This window comes from Rhineura floridana, chromosome 20 (assembly GCF_030035675.1).
Source record: "Rhineura floridana isolate rRhiFlo1 chromosome 20, rRhiFlo1.hap2, whole genome shotgun sequence".
Classification (NCBI taxonomy): domain Eukaryota; kingdom Metazoa; phylum Chordata; class Lepidosauria; order Squamata; family Rhineuridae; genus Rhineura; species Rhineura floridana.
In genome coordinates this window covers 3,791,240-3,810,236 of record NC_084499.1, presented here as the reverse complement: position 1 = coordinate 3,810,236, position 18,997 = coordinate 3,791,240, and the positions used below count along the sequence as shown (strand labels likewise).

At 44.9% G+C, this 18,997-nt stretch overlaps 1 protein-coding gene and 1 non-coding gene across 3 annotated transcripts in view; both read left to right on the top strand.

The window, feature by feature from the left end:
* Positions 1-18,997, top strand: part of RC3H2 (ring finger and CCCH-type domains 2) — a 56,484-nt gene that overhangs the window by 19,930 nt on the left and 17,557 nt on the right. For both annotated transcript variants that reach the window (XM_061603758.1, XM_061603757.1), the window contains exons 3-11: positions 772-889; positions 1,818-2,051; positions 3,594-3,769; positions 6,020-6,220; positions 7,214-7,346; positions 8,071-8,189; positions 13,306-13,418; positions 15,969-16,283; positions 16,913-17,151. In XM_061603758.1, coding sequence (XP_061459742.1) covers positions 772-889; positions 1,818-2,051; positions 3,594-3,769; positions 6,020-6,220; positions 7,214-7,346; positions 8,071-8,189; positions 13,306-13,418; positions 15,969-16,283; positions 16,913-17,151 — 1,648 coding nt within the window. The remainder of the gene's footprint in view (positions 1-771; positions 890-1,817; positions 2,052-3,593; positions 3,770-6,019; positions 6,221-7,213; positions 7,347-8,070; positions 8,190-13,305; positions 13,419-15,968; positions 16,284-16,912; positions 17,152-18,997) is intronic.
* On the top strand, positions 6,280-6,372 carry LOC133374053 (small nucleolar RNA SNORD90). The gene has a single exon (XR_009759811.1). It is a non-coding gene; the product is annotated as a small nucleolar RNA SNORD90 (small nucleolar RNA).

The window sequence follows — 18,997 nt, the reverse complement described above, 5'->3', positions numbered from 1 at the left end:
TGGGGATGAGGATTAAAGGTAAGTCAAAGGCCAGGCAGAAAAGAGGAATCTGAAGGAACAGAGAGAAGAGGTACCATATATGTGGGTATTTCCTGGTGGCCTCATTCACATGAAGTCACTGTAAGCCAAACTATGGCTTAACGCAAACATGCAGACTCCCAGAGAGGAACGTTGCTTGCTCGTCCTCCGGTCATTTTGTTGCTGCGCTAAGTTAAGCCATGGTTTGACTTAGTGAGTCATCTGAACCTGGCCTTGTGGTTCCGCTCTCCCAGATAAATGACGAGCTGTAAATTGTAGGGCAGGCATTAACATTAGGTACGAAACGGGCCAGTGTGTTTCCATTTTATTGTCTTGATATTAATGTATTACTCTTCCTTCTGTTTGATTGGCTCCTTTGCACTGTCACTCTTTTTAGCTGGGTTCAAGTGAAGGCATGCTTTTCTCAAAACACCAAAGGAGGTGGCTGCATTAAAGTTGCACTTTGAGACATCTGCATTTTGTTTCTTCGTTCCCCTCTCCCCTGTAAGGTAGTACAGTTATCTGTCTGGCTTGGTCTTAGGCTAATTAAATAAGGAAGCGTTGCTGTTTGTTAACCAGGCTACATTTTAAGTGTTAACTCTGTGATCTTGCATCATTCAAGAGTTAAGGTGCTTGTTCAGAAATGGTAAACAATTTCCTGCAGCGTTACAATAGTGACATATACCCCTCTCCTTCCTTTTGTTAACAAACGTCGGTAACTGCTTTCCTTCTTTCTTCTTGTGACTGTTATAGGTACCTGATCACCAGACCATCAAGCTAAGTAACGTAGGAGAGAACAAACACTATGAAGTGGCAAAGAAATGTGTTGAAGACCTGGCACTTTATTTAAAGCCTCTAAGTGGAGGCAAGGGTAAGTTCCCATGTGAGCTAGTGAAAGAAGCCCTGGTTCCTTTGGAGTCGAGCAAGGTGTTGAGAGGTTTTAAATACGAACTGAACAAAGGAAGCTGCCGTAGACCATTTGTCCGTCTCTACGAGGATCTTCTGCTCAACTGCTCTTCAGGGTCTCAGGCAGAGGTCTTTCATGGCATCTGCTACCTGATCACTTTTTAAATGGAGATACCCAGATTGACCGTGGCACCTTCTGCATGCAAAGCTTCTGGTCTAACATTGAACTGTAACCCTGCCCCTGAAAAGGTTCAGGAGTGCCAGGCACTAGTCAAAAGGAGCTTGAACCAAGATCCTGAGAACATAAGAAGGACCCTGTTGGGTCAGAGCAAGGGCCCTTCCAGTCTAGCATCTTGTTTCCCACAGCGGCGGCTACCCAGAGGCTGATGGGAAGCCCACGAGCAAATCCCTCGTTTTTCTAACCTTAAGTTTGGTTCACCCCACTTGTTTGTGAAGATTTGCTGCTTTTTTTTAATTAAGTCTGCACTGAAAATGCTTACACGTTTGCGCACATTTCTGTACACAATTTTGCCTAGTATATGTGTTTTTGCGAACAATAGAATGCATTTTTGTGCATAATTATTACAATTACATGCATTTTAAAGTGCATTTTTCACTACTATAATTTTTATATGGATTCTTTGATTGGGGAACTGCACTGCAAAGTTCAGAGCCGTGTCAGCTTCATAGGAGAGTGGTGTTTTGGATTGTGTATTGGTTCAGGAAGTGCAAATATGATAGATTCACACTGAAATGTGACCTGGACGGATTTATCCCCCTGTGTATATGTTTCAGGTGCCATCCTGCCTGGTCTGTTGAGAACAAAAACCCTTCTCTTTCACATGAATTGGCATGCCTCTCTTCTAACCTTTCTCCTGTTCCTCCCTCCATAGGTGTTGCCAGTCTGAACCAGAGTGCCCTAAGCCGGCCCATGCAACGGAAGCTGGTAACGCTGGTGAACTGTCAGCTGGTAGAAGAGGAAGGTCGGGTCAGGGCCATGCGGGCAGCCCGTTCCCTTGGTGAGAGGACCGTGACTGAGCTGATCTTGCAGCACCAGAACCCTCAGCAGCTGTCTGCCAACCTCTGGGCTGCTGTCCGGGCACGAGGGTGCCAGTTCCTAGGGCCAGGTAAGTCCAGGCTGGGCAGTATAGAGATAGGATGTGAATCTCGCTCGCTCACTTGGGTGCTGCTATACCTACTTTTTTTTTTGTCATCTCACATTTCCTTGATGTATTAGCTGTGGGGAAAGAGAAGGGAGTGGAAAGGCTTCAAAACAAAATCAAAAACGTCAGAAGCTATTCCTCGTATAAGCCCCCCCCCCCATGTCCAGGAACCCCCTTTTTTATGGAAGGATGCTTGGAGCAGTTACTTATTTTATTTAAAATGGTCTCTATTCCACTTTTCAGGACCGTAGATCCTCCCTAAGAGGTTTACAATAAAAGAATGGCAACGAAAAAGTAAAACTGTCTTAATGACACAGTTAAAATCAATATATAATTTATCTCATTCTGAAGGGCCATAGCACAGCGTTGGAGCACCTGTTTTGCATACAAAAGACCCCAAGTGCAATCCATGATGGCATCTCCAGGTAGGGTTGCCTGAAACGCTGGAGAGCTGCTGCCAGTCCGTGTAGACACTACTGAGCTAGGTAGAACATTGGTCTGGCTCAGTATGAGGCAGCTTCCTTTATTCTTAAATATAAAACAGACAAGCAAGTAATGAAAACTCCACAGTCAGCCCCCTTCTTCCTGACACAGGATACCAACCGCCCCAGCTCATTGCAACTAGAAGACGGCCGAGAAAGAAAAGTCTTAAGGACGTGTCTAAAAGAAATCAAGGAGGGAGCCAAACATAGCTCTCGGGGACGGGAATTCCATAAATAGTTACCTGCAAGCGAGTCCAACAATTGCTGCACACCCCTTCTGCTCTCCCTGATACACGTGCACCAGATAGGTAGTAAAATAGGAGAGCCTGGACTTAAAAACTCTCTATAAATAGAGAACTGGCATAGGCAGCAGAGGGCTTTTACCCTTTTTACAGAAGGAAAACTGGCAGCCCCTTCTCCCCTGCCAAAAACAAACAATCTTAGTAATAAAAATAAAAAACTGGGAGGGGCAGGGAGCCTTGGTGTGTGCCAGGGAGGTATATGAGGGCCCCGTGGTGCCCGCAGGTGTCGTGTTGGTGGGCCAGTCTCATTGAGCAAATGGTTGGAGGAGTTTCAAGGGAAGCCAAGAGCTTTAGTAAGACTGGCACTAATGCTGAGAGGGGCTGTCCCCCATCCCTGCTGTTAAAATAGGAAGATGAGCTTGTCAAGATGGAATTCTGAAGCTGCAATCCTGTACACACTTCCCCTGGAGTAAGTCCCACTGAATTCAGTTAGACTTATTTCTGAATAGACATGTCTAGGATCATGCTGAGTATCGCTCACAAAGCTGGGAATAGATGCTGTTTTTTTCCAGCTTCTATGTGATCTCTTTCCAGAGTTCTAAAAATGGCCAAGGTGGTGATGATGTCACTGTTTGAGAAATATGCCTTCCCTGCCCCCACCTACCCCTTGGGATTGAAGCAGATGGGCTCTCTGGAGTTTTTTAGAGCAAACCATTTAAGTTTCCAGCCCTCACTGCTGGAAAAATCTGGGCAAAGAGTAACTTCAGCTTTTGGCTTTCTAGCTATGCAGGAAGAAGCCTTGAAGCTGGTGCTGCTGGCCTTGGAAGACGGCTCAGCCCTCTCCAGGAAAGTCTTGGTGCTTTTTGTCGTCCAGAGGCTGGAGCCAAGATTCCCTCAGGCATCCAAAACCAGCATTGGCCATGTGGTGCAGCTGCTGTATCGAGCGTCATGCTTCAAGGTGTAGTGCCTGAGATTTTCATTTCTAAAGGCAGCGTCAATCACAGGCTGGACATGAGTCAGCAGTGTGATGCAGCTGCAAAAAAGGCCAGAGTGATTTTAAGTTGCTTGAATAGTAATAAAGTTTCCAAGTCATGGGAAGCTATAGTTCAGAGCTTGGAAAAGTTACTTTTTTAAACTACAGCTCCCATCAGCCCCAGCCAGCATGGCCACTGGAGTGGGCTGATGGGATTTGTAGTCCAAAAAAGTAACTTTTCCAAGCTCTGCTATAGTTGCACTTTATTCTTCACTGGTCAGACCTCATTTGAAGTGCTGTGTCCAGTTCTGGGCTCTGCACTTTAAGAAGAGTATAGACAAAATAGAATAGGTTTAGAGGAGGGCATGATAGACAGCATTATGGAGGTCAGCATCAAAGGTCCTTCTCTGTGTGACCCCACCAGCAGCAGTCCAGAGAGTGGCAATAAGAGAATGGGCCTTTTCAGTAGTCCCCCTCCCCAAATCTATGGAGTGCTATCCCCAGGGAGCCTCACTTGGTGCCAACATTAAACATTTCTGGTGTCTCCTTCTTTTCAGCTTGAGATCAGACCAGTGGGGGTGGGGAAAGTCAGAGTGGAGACATTGTTGTCATGGTTTGATTACCTTGTGTTGTGCATTCATTTTAAATATTTTGCATAGTATTATTTTTTTAAAGTTGCTTTGAGATGTTTTTGTAAAGCGACTAATGAGTCCAGTAGATTAAAAAAAAAAATCTTGAAGGGGCTGTCCCATAGAAGTGGGCAAAAACTTGTTTCCTGCTATCCCAGAGGGCAGAAGTAGATCTAATGGGCTTACATTACACGTAGGTTTTGTCAAAACATTAGGAGGAACCTTTTGATGGTGAGAGTGGACACAGCTACCAAGAGCAGAGGTGGGGAACCATTGGCCCTCTGGATGTTGCTGAACTGCAACTCTCATCATCCCCTGGCCTTTGGCCATGATGGCTGGGGATGATGGGAGTTGCAATTCAGCAATATCTGGAGGGTCCAAGGTTCCCGACTCCTGACCTAGGGTGTTGGTGGCTCTTTCTTGCTGTAGGCCTTCAGGCAGTCTGAACATCCACCTGCTAGGGATGCTGTAGATCTCTGGATATCCTGCACTGAGCAAAGGGTTGGACTACATGACCTACAAGACCCTCAACTGTAGATTCTCTGCAGCTTGGCAGCTCACACTTAGCAAAGTTGGTTTTAATGACTTCAAAAAAGATTGGGGCAGTTTAGTAGTAAGTGCCAACCCAATAAAAATGTTTGCAGTTTGTGAATCTTGCTCCTACTGTAGGAGGTTTTTTTTTCTTGAAAAGGAAGACTTCAGTGTGAAACTGATGATTTTCCAAGAAGTTTGATTCTGTCTGTTTGGGCTTGAATGGGGACAGTGATTTCCTGTCCCACTGGCAGCATGACAAGTCTCTGTCAATTTTATTAAAGTTTAAATGTATGTAAAGTAGGATAGTGCTGTCCACAATAGCAGTCATTGGTGATAATGCAACCATCCTAATGTGCACTGGCTACCAATATGCTTCCGGGCCAGATTCAAAGTGTTGGTATTAACCTATAAAGCCTTATACGGCGCGAGACCACGATACTTGTCGGAACGCCTCTCCCGATACGAACCGGCCCGTACTCTACGTTCTACTACGAAGGCCCTCCTCCGGGTTCCGACTCATAGGGAAGCCCGGAGAGTGGTGACAAGATCTATGGCCTTCTCAGTGGTGGCCCCCGAACTGTGGAATAGTCTCCCCGAGGAGGTCCGCTTGGCGCCGACATTGTTATCCTTTTGGCGCCAAGTTAAAACCTTCCTCTTTTCCGAGGCATATTAATTTAAGTTAACGTAATTTTAAAATCTGCTGTGATTGATTTTAGATTATTTTATTTTATATGTTTTTGTTGTATTATACTATGTGATTTTATTGTATTTCTTGTGTTCACTGCCCAGAGAGCTATTGCTAGTCGGGCGGTATAAAAGTCAAACAAACAAACAAACAAACAAACAAATAAATAAATAAATAAATTGTATTCACCCCTGTGGATGCATTGCATTTAACAATGTATGGCACACTTGGATGTGTGTGTGAAGAGGTGATGTGTCTCAGAGCACTCATTTTATTGAAAGCAGTGCAGTTCAGATAGACTGCATCTGTACATTGGTGCACCCCACAGTCCTTTAAATTGATGTTTGAGTGCATCAGACTTGTTTATAGACTGACTGATTTGTGTAGGTCACCAAGAGGGATGAAGACTCTTCTCTGATGCAGCTGAAAGAGGAATTTCGCAGCTACGAGGCATTGCGTAGGGAACATGACGCTCAGATCGTCCACATCGCCATGGAAGCTGGGCTTCGGATCTCACCAGAGCAGTGGTCTTCTCTCCTTTATGGAGATTTGGCCCACAAATCCCACATGCAGTCCATCATTGACAAGGTGCACAGCAGCTTCAAAATAGCTGTTTCTTTTTTCTCCCCCCCCCCCCCCCGGGATGCCACGTCTGGTGATGAAGCTGCATAGGGCAGATTCTGAGCTGAGAGGTGCAGATTCTCAGCACTGATTCTCAGTTTACACAATCTGAAGACGTGCCCTTGAATTAAGAAACAGTTCCCTCCTGCCTACACCTTAGGCTGAGGTCAGTCAAATAATAACCGTTTTAAAGTGCAAAACCGAAAACGCATTAAAAAGAAAGATTTGTGGACCGGGACTTTGATGTTTCTTGAGCCACAAATATACACTCATTGGATCTCACACCACACTTGGAATACTGTGTATAGTTCTGGTCACCTGGTTTCAAAAAGGGGTGGGAAAGGTTCAGGAAACGGCAACCAGGATGGTCAAGGGGATAGAACAGCTCCCCCATGAGGAAGGATTACAACATTTCAACGACACTTTTTGTTTTAGAAAACAGCCAAGAAATGGGAGGACATGATAGGGGGTGTATACGATTACACACAGTGTGGAGAGAGTAGGAGGAGAGAAATCCTTCTCCTTCTCCCATAATACTAAAACTTTGGGCCTTTGGTTGGAAGATTCAGGATAGACAAAGCAAAGTACTCCGCAAAGGCATAGTTGAGATGGGGAATTCGCTCCCACAAGAGGCACTGAAGGCCACCAACTCAGATGGCTATAAAAGAGGATTAGAGGAATTCACGAAGGATTAGACAAATTAGACAAATTCACGTCAATGGCTGCTAGCCACAATGGCTATGCCTCTGAATACCAGTTGCTCAGAACTGCAAGAGGGGAAAGTGCTGGCATGGTCAGGTCCTTGTGGGCATCCCAGAGGAATCTGATTGGCCACTCTGAGAACAGGATGCTGGACCAGATGGGCTTTTGGCCTCATCCAACTGGGACTCTTCATATACTCTTAACATTCACATTTTTTCTTTGTATTATGCCAAACGCTTGTGTGTTTCTTTTCATTAGCTTCAGTCCCCAGAATCCTTTGCAAAAAGTGTGCAGGAATTGACCATCGTTCTGCAGCGTACAGGTGACCCTGCAAATTTAAACAGGCTTCGGCCCCATTTGGAATTATTGGCCAACATAGATCCTAATCCAGGTATGTGAGTGATCTGTTGTGTGTGTACTTGAATGCACGCACTCAAATTTCATTTTACCTTCTTTCTTACAAAAGGAGAGGGATATGTTTGGTTCCTCTCACCCTCTGCCCTGTGAAATTTTTCTCTTAGAGTTGCTTCACATATAGTCACATTTGTACGTGCAATGGGAAACCCAGATACACTTTTGTTCCACATGACAATCTGCAAACCTGGTTCATGCCATGTCCTCTGCAGGACAGCATTCCTAGTAGGGATCTGGAGGCCTCCAGGTGTTCGACTACAGTTCCCATCACCCCTGACCACTCCCTATGCTGGCTGAGGCTGATGAGAGTTGTAGTCCAAAACATACAGAGGGCATCAGGTAAGGGAAAGCTGATTTATGCAGTTGTTGTCAGTTGTCAGGTAGCAGAAGCAGTAGGAGCCCAACCACGGATTGGGGCGGAGCGGGGGGACTTGGGGACTCCAGTTTGGGTCTACCAGGAAAATATTATTGATAAAGCGATATCATCTCAATCGTCAGTGCAGCATGACGGGAATTTTTAACGGATGAATACCTGAGGGAATATTTTCAACAAAGCTCCATTTTGGTTAGTTCTGCCAGGCTCTTCAAGAGACATTTCTGCTCAACTTAGCAGAAATGTCAAATCTGACAAAAATGCGACATGTTCCTGCCGGCTACCAATAGTTAACTCTTTCCCTCCTCCTCTTTTGCTGCTCCCACAGATGCAGCATCTCCGACCTGGGAACAGCTGGAGAACGCTATGGTGGCTGTGAAAACGGTTGTCCATGGCCTAGTGGACTTCATTCAGAACTACAGTAGGAAAGGCCATGAAACTCCACAGGTGACTGGCTGACTGACTCATTGTTAGGCTCTTTTAAGTGGAAGGAAGCCTTACCTGAGGTCCCAGGTTCAGTCCCCAGCATCTCCCTGGAGAGCCGCTGCGAGTCAGTGTAGCCCATACTGAGCTAGATGGACCAATGGTTGACTCACTGTACGGCAGCTTCCTATGTTCATAAGTAGATTCCCAAACCGGAGAACAATTAGGATGCAACCATACAGCTGTAAATCAGCAGAGGGAAAGGGTTAAAACCAGCACCCAGCATTTTTTAAGAGGTGGTAAAAAGCACGGAGGGCCTTCTCTGTGGTGGTGTCCAAGCTGTGGAACCTGTCTTTGACTGCAGTCTTGCACTCACTTACCTGGGAATAAGCTCTATTGACCTCAGTGGGGCTTACTTCAGAGTAGACATGCATAGAATTTCCCCATTGATCGCTTTTGGACTCCCTGTGTTCTCTCCTTTTTTTTTTTTTTACAATAATTTTTATTCAAATTTTCATAAAACATAGAAAACAAAATCATAAAACATTCAAAGACAAAAAACAAAACAAAAATGATTAAACAAAAAAAAATAAAATGTTGACTTCCCATTTGTCACATATCAAATCAGTTATAGGTCTACAATATATAACAATCCTGTCTCTTAAATCATATTATAAAATCACTTTCCTCCAGTAGTTATCTTAATTAATCATCAAATCTCATAAACATTACTTTATTCTTTCCACAAAAAGTCAAAGAGAGGTTTCAATTCTTTAAGAAATATATCTATCAATTTTTCTCCAAATAAATATGTCAATTAATCCATCTTGTTAATAATTATAATAATCTTATTGTCATAACCATAGTCCAAATAAACATTTCGATTAATCCATCTCATCAGAATCTGTTAGGTCCAATAATTTCAATAGCCATTATTCCATTATCCCTATTAGTTCCATCTTCCTTCTTCAATAGTCCTGTTAAGTCCAGTAATTTCAGTGTCCAATCTTCCATTATCAGTATTCCATAATAATCTTGCTGTTGTAGCCATAGTCATATAATAAGAGTCTGATGGGAATTTCCTCTATCCCAAATATTTTCTTGCCATCCATTCGGAATAAGTTGCTGAAATACTGTTGTAAAGTCATATCTGTGTTCTTCTTTTTTACAAAATGCACTGGCTCATCTCTTAAGAGTTTTTCCATTGTCACATGGCTGCAGTTAATTCCATAGATTTTCTCTATATCAAGCTCCATCACATCATTCCAGTCCAGAAGATTATCCAAGCCATTGATAACTTTATCTCTAATATCTTCATTAATTTCTTCAGAGATAACGTTAAATTCCAAACAGTAGATTTTATTTCTAAAATCCATAAACTCCAGATCTTTTTCCAATTCCACATTTGTTCCAATCTCCAGGGCTTGTATCTTCCCTTTATTTTTTCTTTTCTCATCTCTGATCTCATTCTCCTCTCTCACAGGATCCCCTATTTCTTTAAGCTCCTGCGTCATTTTGCTCAGTTCAATTTTCAGCTCCTTACTACCCTGTCGCAGGGTTTGTTTCGTTATCTCAATCTCATCCATTATTTTCTGAAACATAATTACTTCCAGATTCTCAGCCACTTTCTTGATTGCCATTTTTAAAACCACGAAAACAAAGCAAAACAAAAATAAAGAAGAACCACTTCTTATTTCAGCAACAATTGGGTTAATATTCCAGGCTTGATGACATCACAGTATAAACAGAGCAACCTGCCTTATCTCTCTATGTTCAAGAATGCAAAACAAATTTAGTTCCCAGCATCAAAACAGTTAGTGGCGTCGTGAAGAAGCAGATTCGTCAAAATAAAATAGACCAAAAAGAGAATAGTCCCAGACAATATAATATTTCTCGGAATAGAAATCAGGAATAGAAATCCCTCTTCTGTTTATTATCTTTAGAATGCACTTCCAGGACAGCTTTTTGCGACAGAAACAGAGATAAGCTGTTAATTTCGTGAATAACAGAGAAGAGCTATATGTCACCCAGAAGTTGTCCAAAGCCGATCAATCTGACAAATCTCCTTTTGCTGCAACAATTTAAACCAAGTAAAAAAAATAATAGAAAGAAGGGTGCTTGCCTGTTAGTCCGTTCTCTCTTTAAAGAAAAGATAAACGTATCGCTTAAGCAGATAGAGCTTGTTAGGAAGTCCGTCCGGCATTGTTGGCTGGACCTTATCTCATAAATTAATGAAATCCAGTCCTCCCAACAAAAACAGGCTTTTGAGGTTGATCTCTACGTTTCTCCCTGCCCGGGAGAAATTTCATCAGTCAAAAAAAAAATGTTCTGACTGATTTATATCTGAATAAGCTTCTTTTGAGGCGGGAGCCCGTCCCAAAAGCAGGCACAAGCGAAGTCACCCTTCCCGGAAGTCGTGTTCTCTCCTTTTTAAACGTAAATCTGTTTTTTGTTTTGTTTATTTTTAGGATTGGCTGCTGGTTTATATGTTTTTCTCTCCAGTTTTTAGTTATGAGGACAGGGATGGATTGCTTTTTCATCGTTTTTTTAAAATTATGTTTGTTAGCCACCTTGAAAACTTGGCAAGAAATTCTGAAAAAATAAAATTAATTAATTAATTGCTTAAAATAAATGGGAAAATCATAAAATGTTAATAATGAAAAGCGTTCCTTAAAAGGAAGAGTATAGCCACTTGCTTAAAAAGGGCATGCTCCCAGGAGATCTACCACTCAGTGCTGGGAAGCTGATTCCCAAGAGGAAACGGTCTGGGGTGGCCACCACTAAGGATGTGCTAGAATTCCACCCAATTCAGATTTGGTACCAAATTTCCCATTAATTCACTTATTCTCACTGAGGATCGGATTTTAATATAGTGAATTGCTGTGGCTATTTTTAAAAACGGACCTTTTTTAAAAAAAACCTCTAAAACATTGATTGTAAGAATGATAATCTATCAATATTTCCTTTTAAAACATTGATATTTTCTTCAAAATGTTGATATTTCCCTTTATAATACCAATATTAATATCAATATTTTTTCTGAGTGGAAAAAAACACATGGATCATTAAAAACAGCGTCTAGCGGATACAGAATGAACTCGGATCGACACCAGCCTGTTAGGTCGACGGAATGCTTGTGAGCCAGCGCCAACGGATCCCATCCCTAGTCACCACCCTATCAGACAGGGCCGGTCCCAAAGGGCGGCCAGGTCAGGCCCTGGCCAAGGGCCCCTGGAGCCACAGAGGCCTCTGAGGGGCCTCTCAGTAGGATGGGGGAGGAGTAGTACTCCTTTTCCACTACCCGCGGCAGAGAGTAGCTGCCACGGATCACAGAAAGGAAGCTTCTTCTGCCTGACTGTCTCTCCTATCTTTTGAGGCTGCGAGCTGCGTACGCAGGACTGCCATTAACCAGGATGGTGGCTGAGGTTTCCCTAGGGGGCTGAAGCTTCCAGTGCCATCTTGATTGATGGCAGCGATGCGCGCGCGTAGCAGCCTGTGCAGCCGCAAAAGACAGGAGAGACGAAGCCAGCAAATGGGCGGGTGGAAGAAGCTCCCTCCCTGTGAGAGACACGTGGGGGTGTGTGCGTGTGGTGGAGCCCAAGGCATGCTGGTGCCCTAGAGCCCTGGCATGTCTGGAGCCGGCCCTGCTAGCAGACCATGGGGCCCCCAAAGGGATCTCATCCCTAGATCCTTAAGGGTAGAAAAGTATATATGGATCACACTCTGGCATCTCCAGGTAGGGCTGGGAGAGACTCGTACCTGAAACCCTGGAGAGCTGCTGCCAGTCAGTGTAGACAGTGCTGAAGGAGATGGACCAATGGTCTGACTTGGCATAAGGCGGCTCCCTCTGTTCCTACAGCTGAGGCAGCTTCCTATTCAGCCGGGGGTTGGACTCGATGGCCTTAACAGCTCCTTCCAGCGCTCTGATTCCACGTTCCTAAAGCTGGCCAAGCAGGCTATGAAGCATTCCCCAAATGTGTGCTTCCTCACCTTCTTGCTGTTAGATGCGCTGGAAAGCATTGGATGGGATGAGGAGTCTTTGGCTCTGTGTGCATTTGGAACACCGCAAAATGCCACCACTCAGAGATGTGGCAGGGGAGCGAGCAGAGGAGTGGTGTTAAAATCAGTAACGCACACAAGTGAAAGAAGAAACCTGGCTCTGTTTCGTTGTCACTCTCCCCTGGCAGGAGCTGGCCCTTCCTTGGGGCAGTGGGAGACCACACCTTCCTCCTGCAGCCAGCTGGGTCCAGGCCAAGACACCAAAAATATATAAATATGCTACTTTGGAAAAAAAATAGGTTTGAAAGGATGAGATAAGTTAATGGGGGGATGTATCTCTGAATGCCCATTTGCTCAGTGACCTCAGGCACCATGTTTCCAGATTCCAGATGGCTGGCAGTAAGCCAGAGGTTGTGGGCATGGTGACAGCTACCACCTTCGTGCCCTGCTTGTGGGTGGCCAAAGGCACCCGGTTTCCTGCGCTTAGGAACCAAAGCATTAAGCATGGCCTTCTACTAATCAGTGTGTGCTCTGTCTTGTATTCGTGTGGGATTTTTTTATTGTGTTTCAAACCTTGCACCCTCTGTGTCTCAATTGGAGTCATTCCCTTTTTACATTCAGCATGAATCTGCAACACTCTGAGATCTGGGATCCACTTTGGCTAACGGGAATTAAAAACAAAACCATGTGAATAATGTAAGAATGTTTATTTGTTGCAGCTAACTTTTTTTTTATATGAGAAAAGGAAAGGAAGGAAGAACCCAACCAGCGGGCTAGAAGGGCCTTTGGTGTGATCCATCAGGGCAGTTGCTATGTTCTTTAACTCCCCTGAAGTTGCTGGCTGCTTGCCCCTTGGATTCCTGGGGTTTGGCCCCTGTGGACTTATGTGGGGTGGGAGTTAAGAGGCAGGGAGTGGCTCTCCTGACTGATTCTCCCTCTTCCTTGCACCGCCTTGCATTCTGTCACCATTTCTCAACACGGCGAGTACAGAACGCATTAACTGTCAGTAAAAGCCAAAGGCTATTGGTTGTGTTTCTCTCACTCTGAAGAGTGGGATCCGTAATAATACAGATAGGGGTGTGTTCCGGACTCAGTTTAAACAATACAGCATTTCTCCCCCCTCCTCCTCTTGTTTTGAAAGCCGCAACCAAACAGCAAGTACAAAACCAGCATGTGCCGTGACCTGCGACAGCAAGGCGGGTGCCCGCGGGGGACTAACTGCACGTTTGCCCACTCTCAGGAGGAGCTGGAGAAGTAAGTACTGGGAAGAGGGAGGAGCAGCAGCTCTCCTGCAGGCTCTTGATACATGAGCAGCATTCGCTTCTAGGGTTGGGGAGAATTCTGCTGAATTTGGATTTAGCACTGGATTTTTTGGTGGTCTGCATATTCTCCGTCTTTGTGAAGTGATCCTGTGTGCTCTGAGCTTCAGCAGCTTTCCCCTGACGCCAGTTTTGTTCCCCTTGAATGTAGGAAGCAAGCCAAGCCTATAATAGTGGAGGAGGAGGAGGCGGCAAAGCCCTTTCCTTCAAAATATCAATAATTGTTTTCAAAATACTGATAGTTTCTTTCAAAATATCAATATTAATACTGATATTTTGGGGGAGGAAAAAAGTTGGACGCATAAAAGCAGTGGATGGTGGACAAAGAACAAATCGATACCGCCTGTTAGGTTGTTGGGATGCTTTTGAAGCGGCACCAGCCAATGGGTCTCCTCCCTAGTCCCTTTAGTGCAGGGATGGGCAACCTGTGGCACAGTGTCATTGGACTCCAGCTCCCATCAGCCCCAGCTAGCCTGCTGAGTGATCAGGGAAGGTGGGAATGGTAGTCTAGCAACAGTTGTAGTTCTCCATCCCCGCCTTAATGAGCTGGGGACTCTCTCAACTATCAGTTGCTTAACCTCGTTGATTAAGCATTTTGATTGATTTTGTGCTCCTGATTCATTGGGTACCAAATTTTAAAGTCATTTGTAATACAAGTACTTATTTAAAAAAAACCCTGCAGATAGCATGCTGTCTTAGAAGAGGCATTCCCTCCAGTGTGAGAGAAGGTAGCAAATGCCTCCTCATATTACTATTATTTAAAAACAACCGCCGCCACCACCACAACATTTGTATAGCACATTTATGTGTTCCAAGTGTTTCGCTGGAATTATCTAGTTGCAGTCCTTAAAACAACCACCCTGAGGTCTGTATTGTTGTCCCCTTGAGGTGAGGCAGCTGGGGCTGAGGGAGAGAGTGACTTGCCGAAGGCCACCTGGTTAGTTCGTAACAGAGGCGGGATTTATACTGGAGACATCATAATTCATGGCAGTCTCTTAGACAATGCTCTATAGCAGCTACCCTCCCCTCCCCCCAAAAATGTTGTATCCATTATGTACTTTCTCACTTGCAGATTTTATGCAGATTTAATCAACAGCACACCCTTACGCATGGTTACTCAGAAGTAAGTCCTACTGAGTTTAAAGTGTACTGCTTCCAAGTCGATTCCGACTTATGGCAACCCTATGAACAGGGTTTTCATGAGGCTGAGAAGCAGTGACTGGCCCAAGGTCACCCAGTGAGCTTGATGGCTATGTGGGGATTCAAACCCTGGTCTCCCAGGTCGTAGTCCAGCACCTTAACCACTACACCACACTGGCTCCTACTGAGTTTAGCAGGACTTAATTCTCAGGTAAGTATGTATAGGACTGCAGCCTAAAACTCATACACTTAGTCTGCAATCCTATACTCAGTGGGGCTTTCTTCTGAGTAGTCATGTATAGGATTGCACTGTTAATCAACCTAAGATCTCTTGAATTGGGTGGCAGCCCTCCAAATACATCTGCACCTTAAAGGCAAAGTGGATGTAAGTGACCAGGAATACCTTTCACAGTGAACTGCATACATGCATGTGATGGTCCAGAGACAGATGATCATTTGTAAGGCGGATGGTTGCTTGTAGTGTGTAACCCTTTCCCTGCCCCACACACCCACATGCACACATTTTTGCCACTAAGCAAGTTTTGTAATGTTTTAACATTACACGGTTTTATTTGAAACTGAACACTAACATTTTACTGCATTGCTTTATTTTGACTGCACTGCTCTGGGAGTTTGTGCTGAAGGGCAACACCTAAATTCTCTCAGTAAATATCCCCCCCCCTTTGACTGGTTTTAAACACACCTTAATGCTGGTTTTTGACTGTGTTTGCTTCTGCTTGTCTACTATCTGTTTTTCTAATAGTTCTTATTTGTTATATAATAAAACCACGATGATGCTATTTTAAAAAATCCAAAACAGCAGGCAATTCTTTTAAAAAAACCCAAAACCAGCCAGTATGTGTGTTACTGTATGGTGATCATCTTGTCTGGCACTTCCAAAATCAAGATTAAGAGGTGGGATTGTGATATTTTCAATAAATAAATAAAACAATACAAGGAAAAAAACACGTTTGACCAGAGGAGGCTTAAGGCAGAGCCTTTCTCTATTTTTGACTCTTTCGGAAAAAAATCACCTGCTGTCTCCAACTTTGCACAGAAGCTTCTGGTGCTCAGATTTGAACAAAACTAGACTCAAAGAACTGTAAGGCAGGCTGGAGGAGGGAGTCATGATAGTGAGGAATTTTGGATAATGGGAAAGGGTCAAGCTTTGGGGGGGTGGCTCCCCAATGTCCAAATCTTGCCTCGGCTTGACTGCCCCTGGGATGTTTTCCAGTGCTGTGGAGGAGCCAAGACCTCTCCCTGTATTGCATGGCTCCATCTGCAGACAATTTTCCTCGCTTCACCTTCTCAGGAAACCTCCTTCCCTGTTATTATGTAACTGTAGGTATCGGCTACGGAACAAGAAGATCAGTGCCACGGTGAGGACCTTCCCTCTGCTAGGCAAAGCCAGCGTCACGAGCGCCGTCTCCACCACTGCCGGAAACGTCATCTCCATCATAGGAAGTGCGGACACAGCTGGGAAGATGACACCGCCGAGCACCAACGGCATTGTGAGCCTGGAGATTGGGGTGCCCCAGCTGATCCCGCGTTGTGCCGACGCCTCGTCCTTGATGGCGCTGGAGAATGTGAAGAAAGCAGGGAAAGGTGGAGCCAATGGGCAGCACGTCTCGGGCTCCTCAGCAGACCCTCTGCCTGAAAGGTATGTGCCGTGCTTGGGGAGGAAGTCCATCCTGGGGCAGGGGTGGCTGCCGTTGTCTCAGGCCAGCCAAGCTGTGCTGTGGGAGGAAGCTAATGCCATTTTAGGAGAGGCATTTCTCCCCTGTGTCTCTTCCTCTTCTCAAGATGGCCCCCGCTGTGATGTGTGCATACCTCAACTTGGGCAAAGGGAACCTGTGGCCTTCCAGATGTTGTCAGAGTTGAGAGTACCAAGAACATCTGGAGGCAACGTGTCCCTTACCAGTGCTTTAGGAAGCAAAATCCTGATGGACCTCATCAAGTCAGCTGAAGGCTAGAACCCTCTGCACGTGGCCTTGGGAATGAAGCCTTCTGCCTGTATCATCCCCAGGGCCACCAGCAAGCCAATCACCAGGGATGCTGGGAGTTCAGAGTCAAGCAGCTTCTGGCCACAGGTTCCCCAGTCCCGTTTTGACAAAAAGCAAATTGGGGACACTTTTAAAAATCAGAATTGGAGGTTCTCTCTCAATGCATATTTAATGAATTGATCAATCAAAATTATCCCATGATTTCTGTAGTTAGGATGGAAATTTGATTGATCTCTCTCCTCCTCTCTCTCTCCCTCCCTCTCTCTCTGTCTCGGATTTCTTTCAGTAAAATTGGTTCACCTCCAAAGACTCCTGTCAGCCAGGCAACAGCTACCTCAGTAGGTCCTCCACCACCACCACCACCACCCCCTCCTCCTGTCGGCACAGAAATGAGCTCCATCAGCTCCAAAACTAGCTCATTCGCTGCCAGAGTGCCCGTCTACCCACCACACTCTGACAACCTTCCGTATTTTCAAGATCCCAGGGCCCATCTCTCCTACGAAGCCCAGCAGTACCCACAAGCGGGTGAGGCAGATCTGGCCTTTTCTGTGGCCACCCCTTGATTATGGGACTCCCTGCAAAGGGAAACTTGCCAGGTGCCATCCTTGGTATCCTTTAGGTGCCAAGCAGAGCCAGCTGTGTCCTCCATTGAGCTTTCAGTGGTGGTAATGTTGTGTTGGTGGAGTAGGGTTTTTACCATTGTGCATGGTGTGGCTAGAGAGAGGTTTTTATCCCTCCTAGAACCTGGGGTCATCCAGTGAAGCTGAATGGTGGGAGAGTCTGGACAAACAAGAGAAAGTACTTCTTCACGTGACATATAATTCAGCCTTCCGCACCTCAACAGCCTCCAGATGTTTTTGACTACAACTCCCATAAACCACCAGCCAACATGACTGTATTGCATACTCCAGCATAGTCTTGCTGGCTGGGGCTGTTGGGAGTTGTAGTCCAAAACATCTGGAAGCTTTCAGGTTGGGGAAGTCTGGACTAAATTCATTGAGTTTCAGACACTTTCATCAGGTAAGAATGCGTTCCCTAATTAACCTAAGTGGCATATCTTAAAATGTGTTTTGAATACAATCATTTATAAAGAGGTGGCAAGCATCTTAAAAGAAAGATTTCCTCTTCCTGCGTGGGAGAAATAAGATGCCACATGTATAATGTGCCATCTAAAAACAAAAAGACCTCCCTTGCTGCCGCTGCCACCACCCTCCTTGTGGAATTATTTGATGTACTTGTATGCAGATTCAGGGTGTAATACTATGCACGCTTATCTGGGAATAAGCCCCATAGCAGGCCTTACTTCTGTGGGACTTACTTCGGAGCATACATGCATACAATTGCACTGTTAATTGATTGGTCAAGTATTTATTAAACAACTTCTAGTGGATAGCTGTGATGGCCTGTTAAAACAAAATCAACAGACTTGTGGCACCTTAAAGACCAACAAAGTTACTATGGCGTGAGATTTTGTGGGCTGGATTCCACTTCCTTAGGTGTTATCCTAAGATGTGCATACGCGCACATGGTTTGTAGCGGGAGGGATTCTAAACAATGAGGTCAGAAGTAAATGAAATTCAGAAAAGTAGGCAGTGATAATTACTTTATATTAACAGTGGTCATTCACAAACACAGTTGTGTTCATAACACAAACACCAAAATACCATCTGTTCTTTTCAGCACCCCTCTTCTCCACCAATGTATATATGTGCGTATATACAGGAATACCCCGCATTAACGTACGCAATGGGTCCAGAGCAAGTATGTAAACCGAAAATGTACTTAAAGTGAAGCACTACCTTTTTTCACTTATGCCGCCACTGTGCCACCTCTCCTTCACGCGGAGCCTCAAAGCCCCGCGCTAAAGCCTCTGCTGCTGCACTGCTGCGCCTCTCAGCTGATTGCGATCGTGCCTCCCAGCTGATGCGCGGTCGCGTCTCTTTCCACCGCCACACACCCCGAAAGAACAGGCCACAACCAAAGGTTAAGTGTCCGTTCTTGCGAAGCAAGCGTACGTAAACAGGGGAATGGTGGTACTGTAAGTACGTCTGTACTCGCAAGTATCCTTAAAGTGAAGGTCCATACAGCGGGGTATTCCTGTATCTCTGTGTGTATAAAGGGTAAGACCTCATGCGTCTGAGGAAGTCCTTGAAATAGTATGCCAGTTGGTTAGTCTTCAGGCGCTAGAGGACTCTGTTGTTTTATTTATTTGAAGTATTTATAGCTTGCCTTTCTGCATGGCAACAAGCCAAGTGACAATAAGTGAAAATTAAAACGCAGTAACCATTTTGTTGTTGTTAGTGTTAAAGGCAGTGGTGGCTAGTGAAGGCTCTGGTGGAAGCAGTAGTAGAAAATGTCTTTCCCCCAAGCC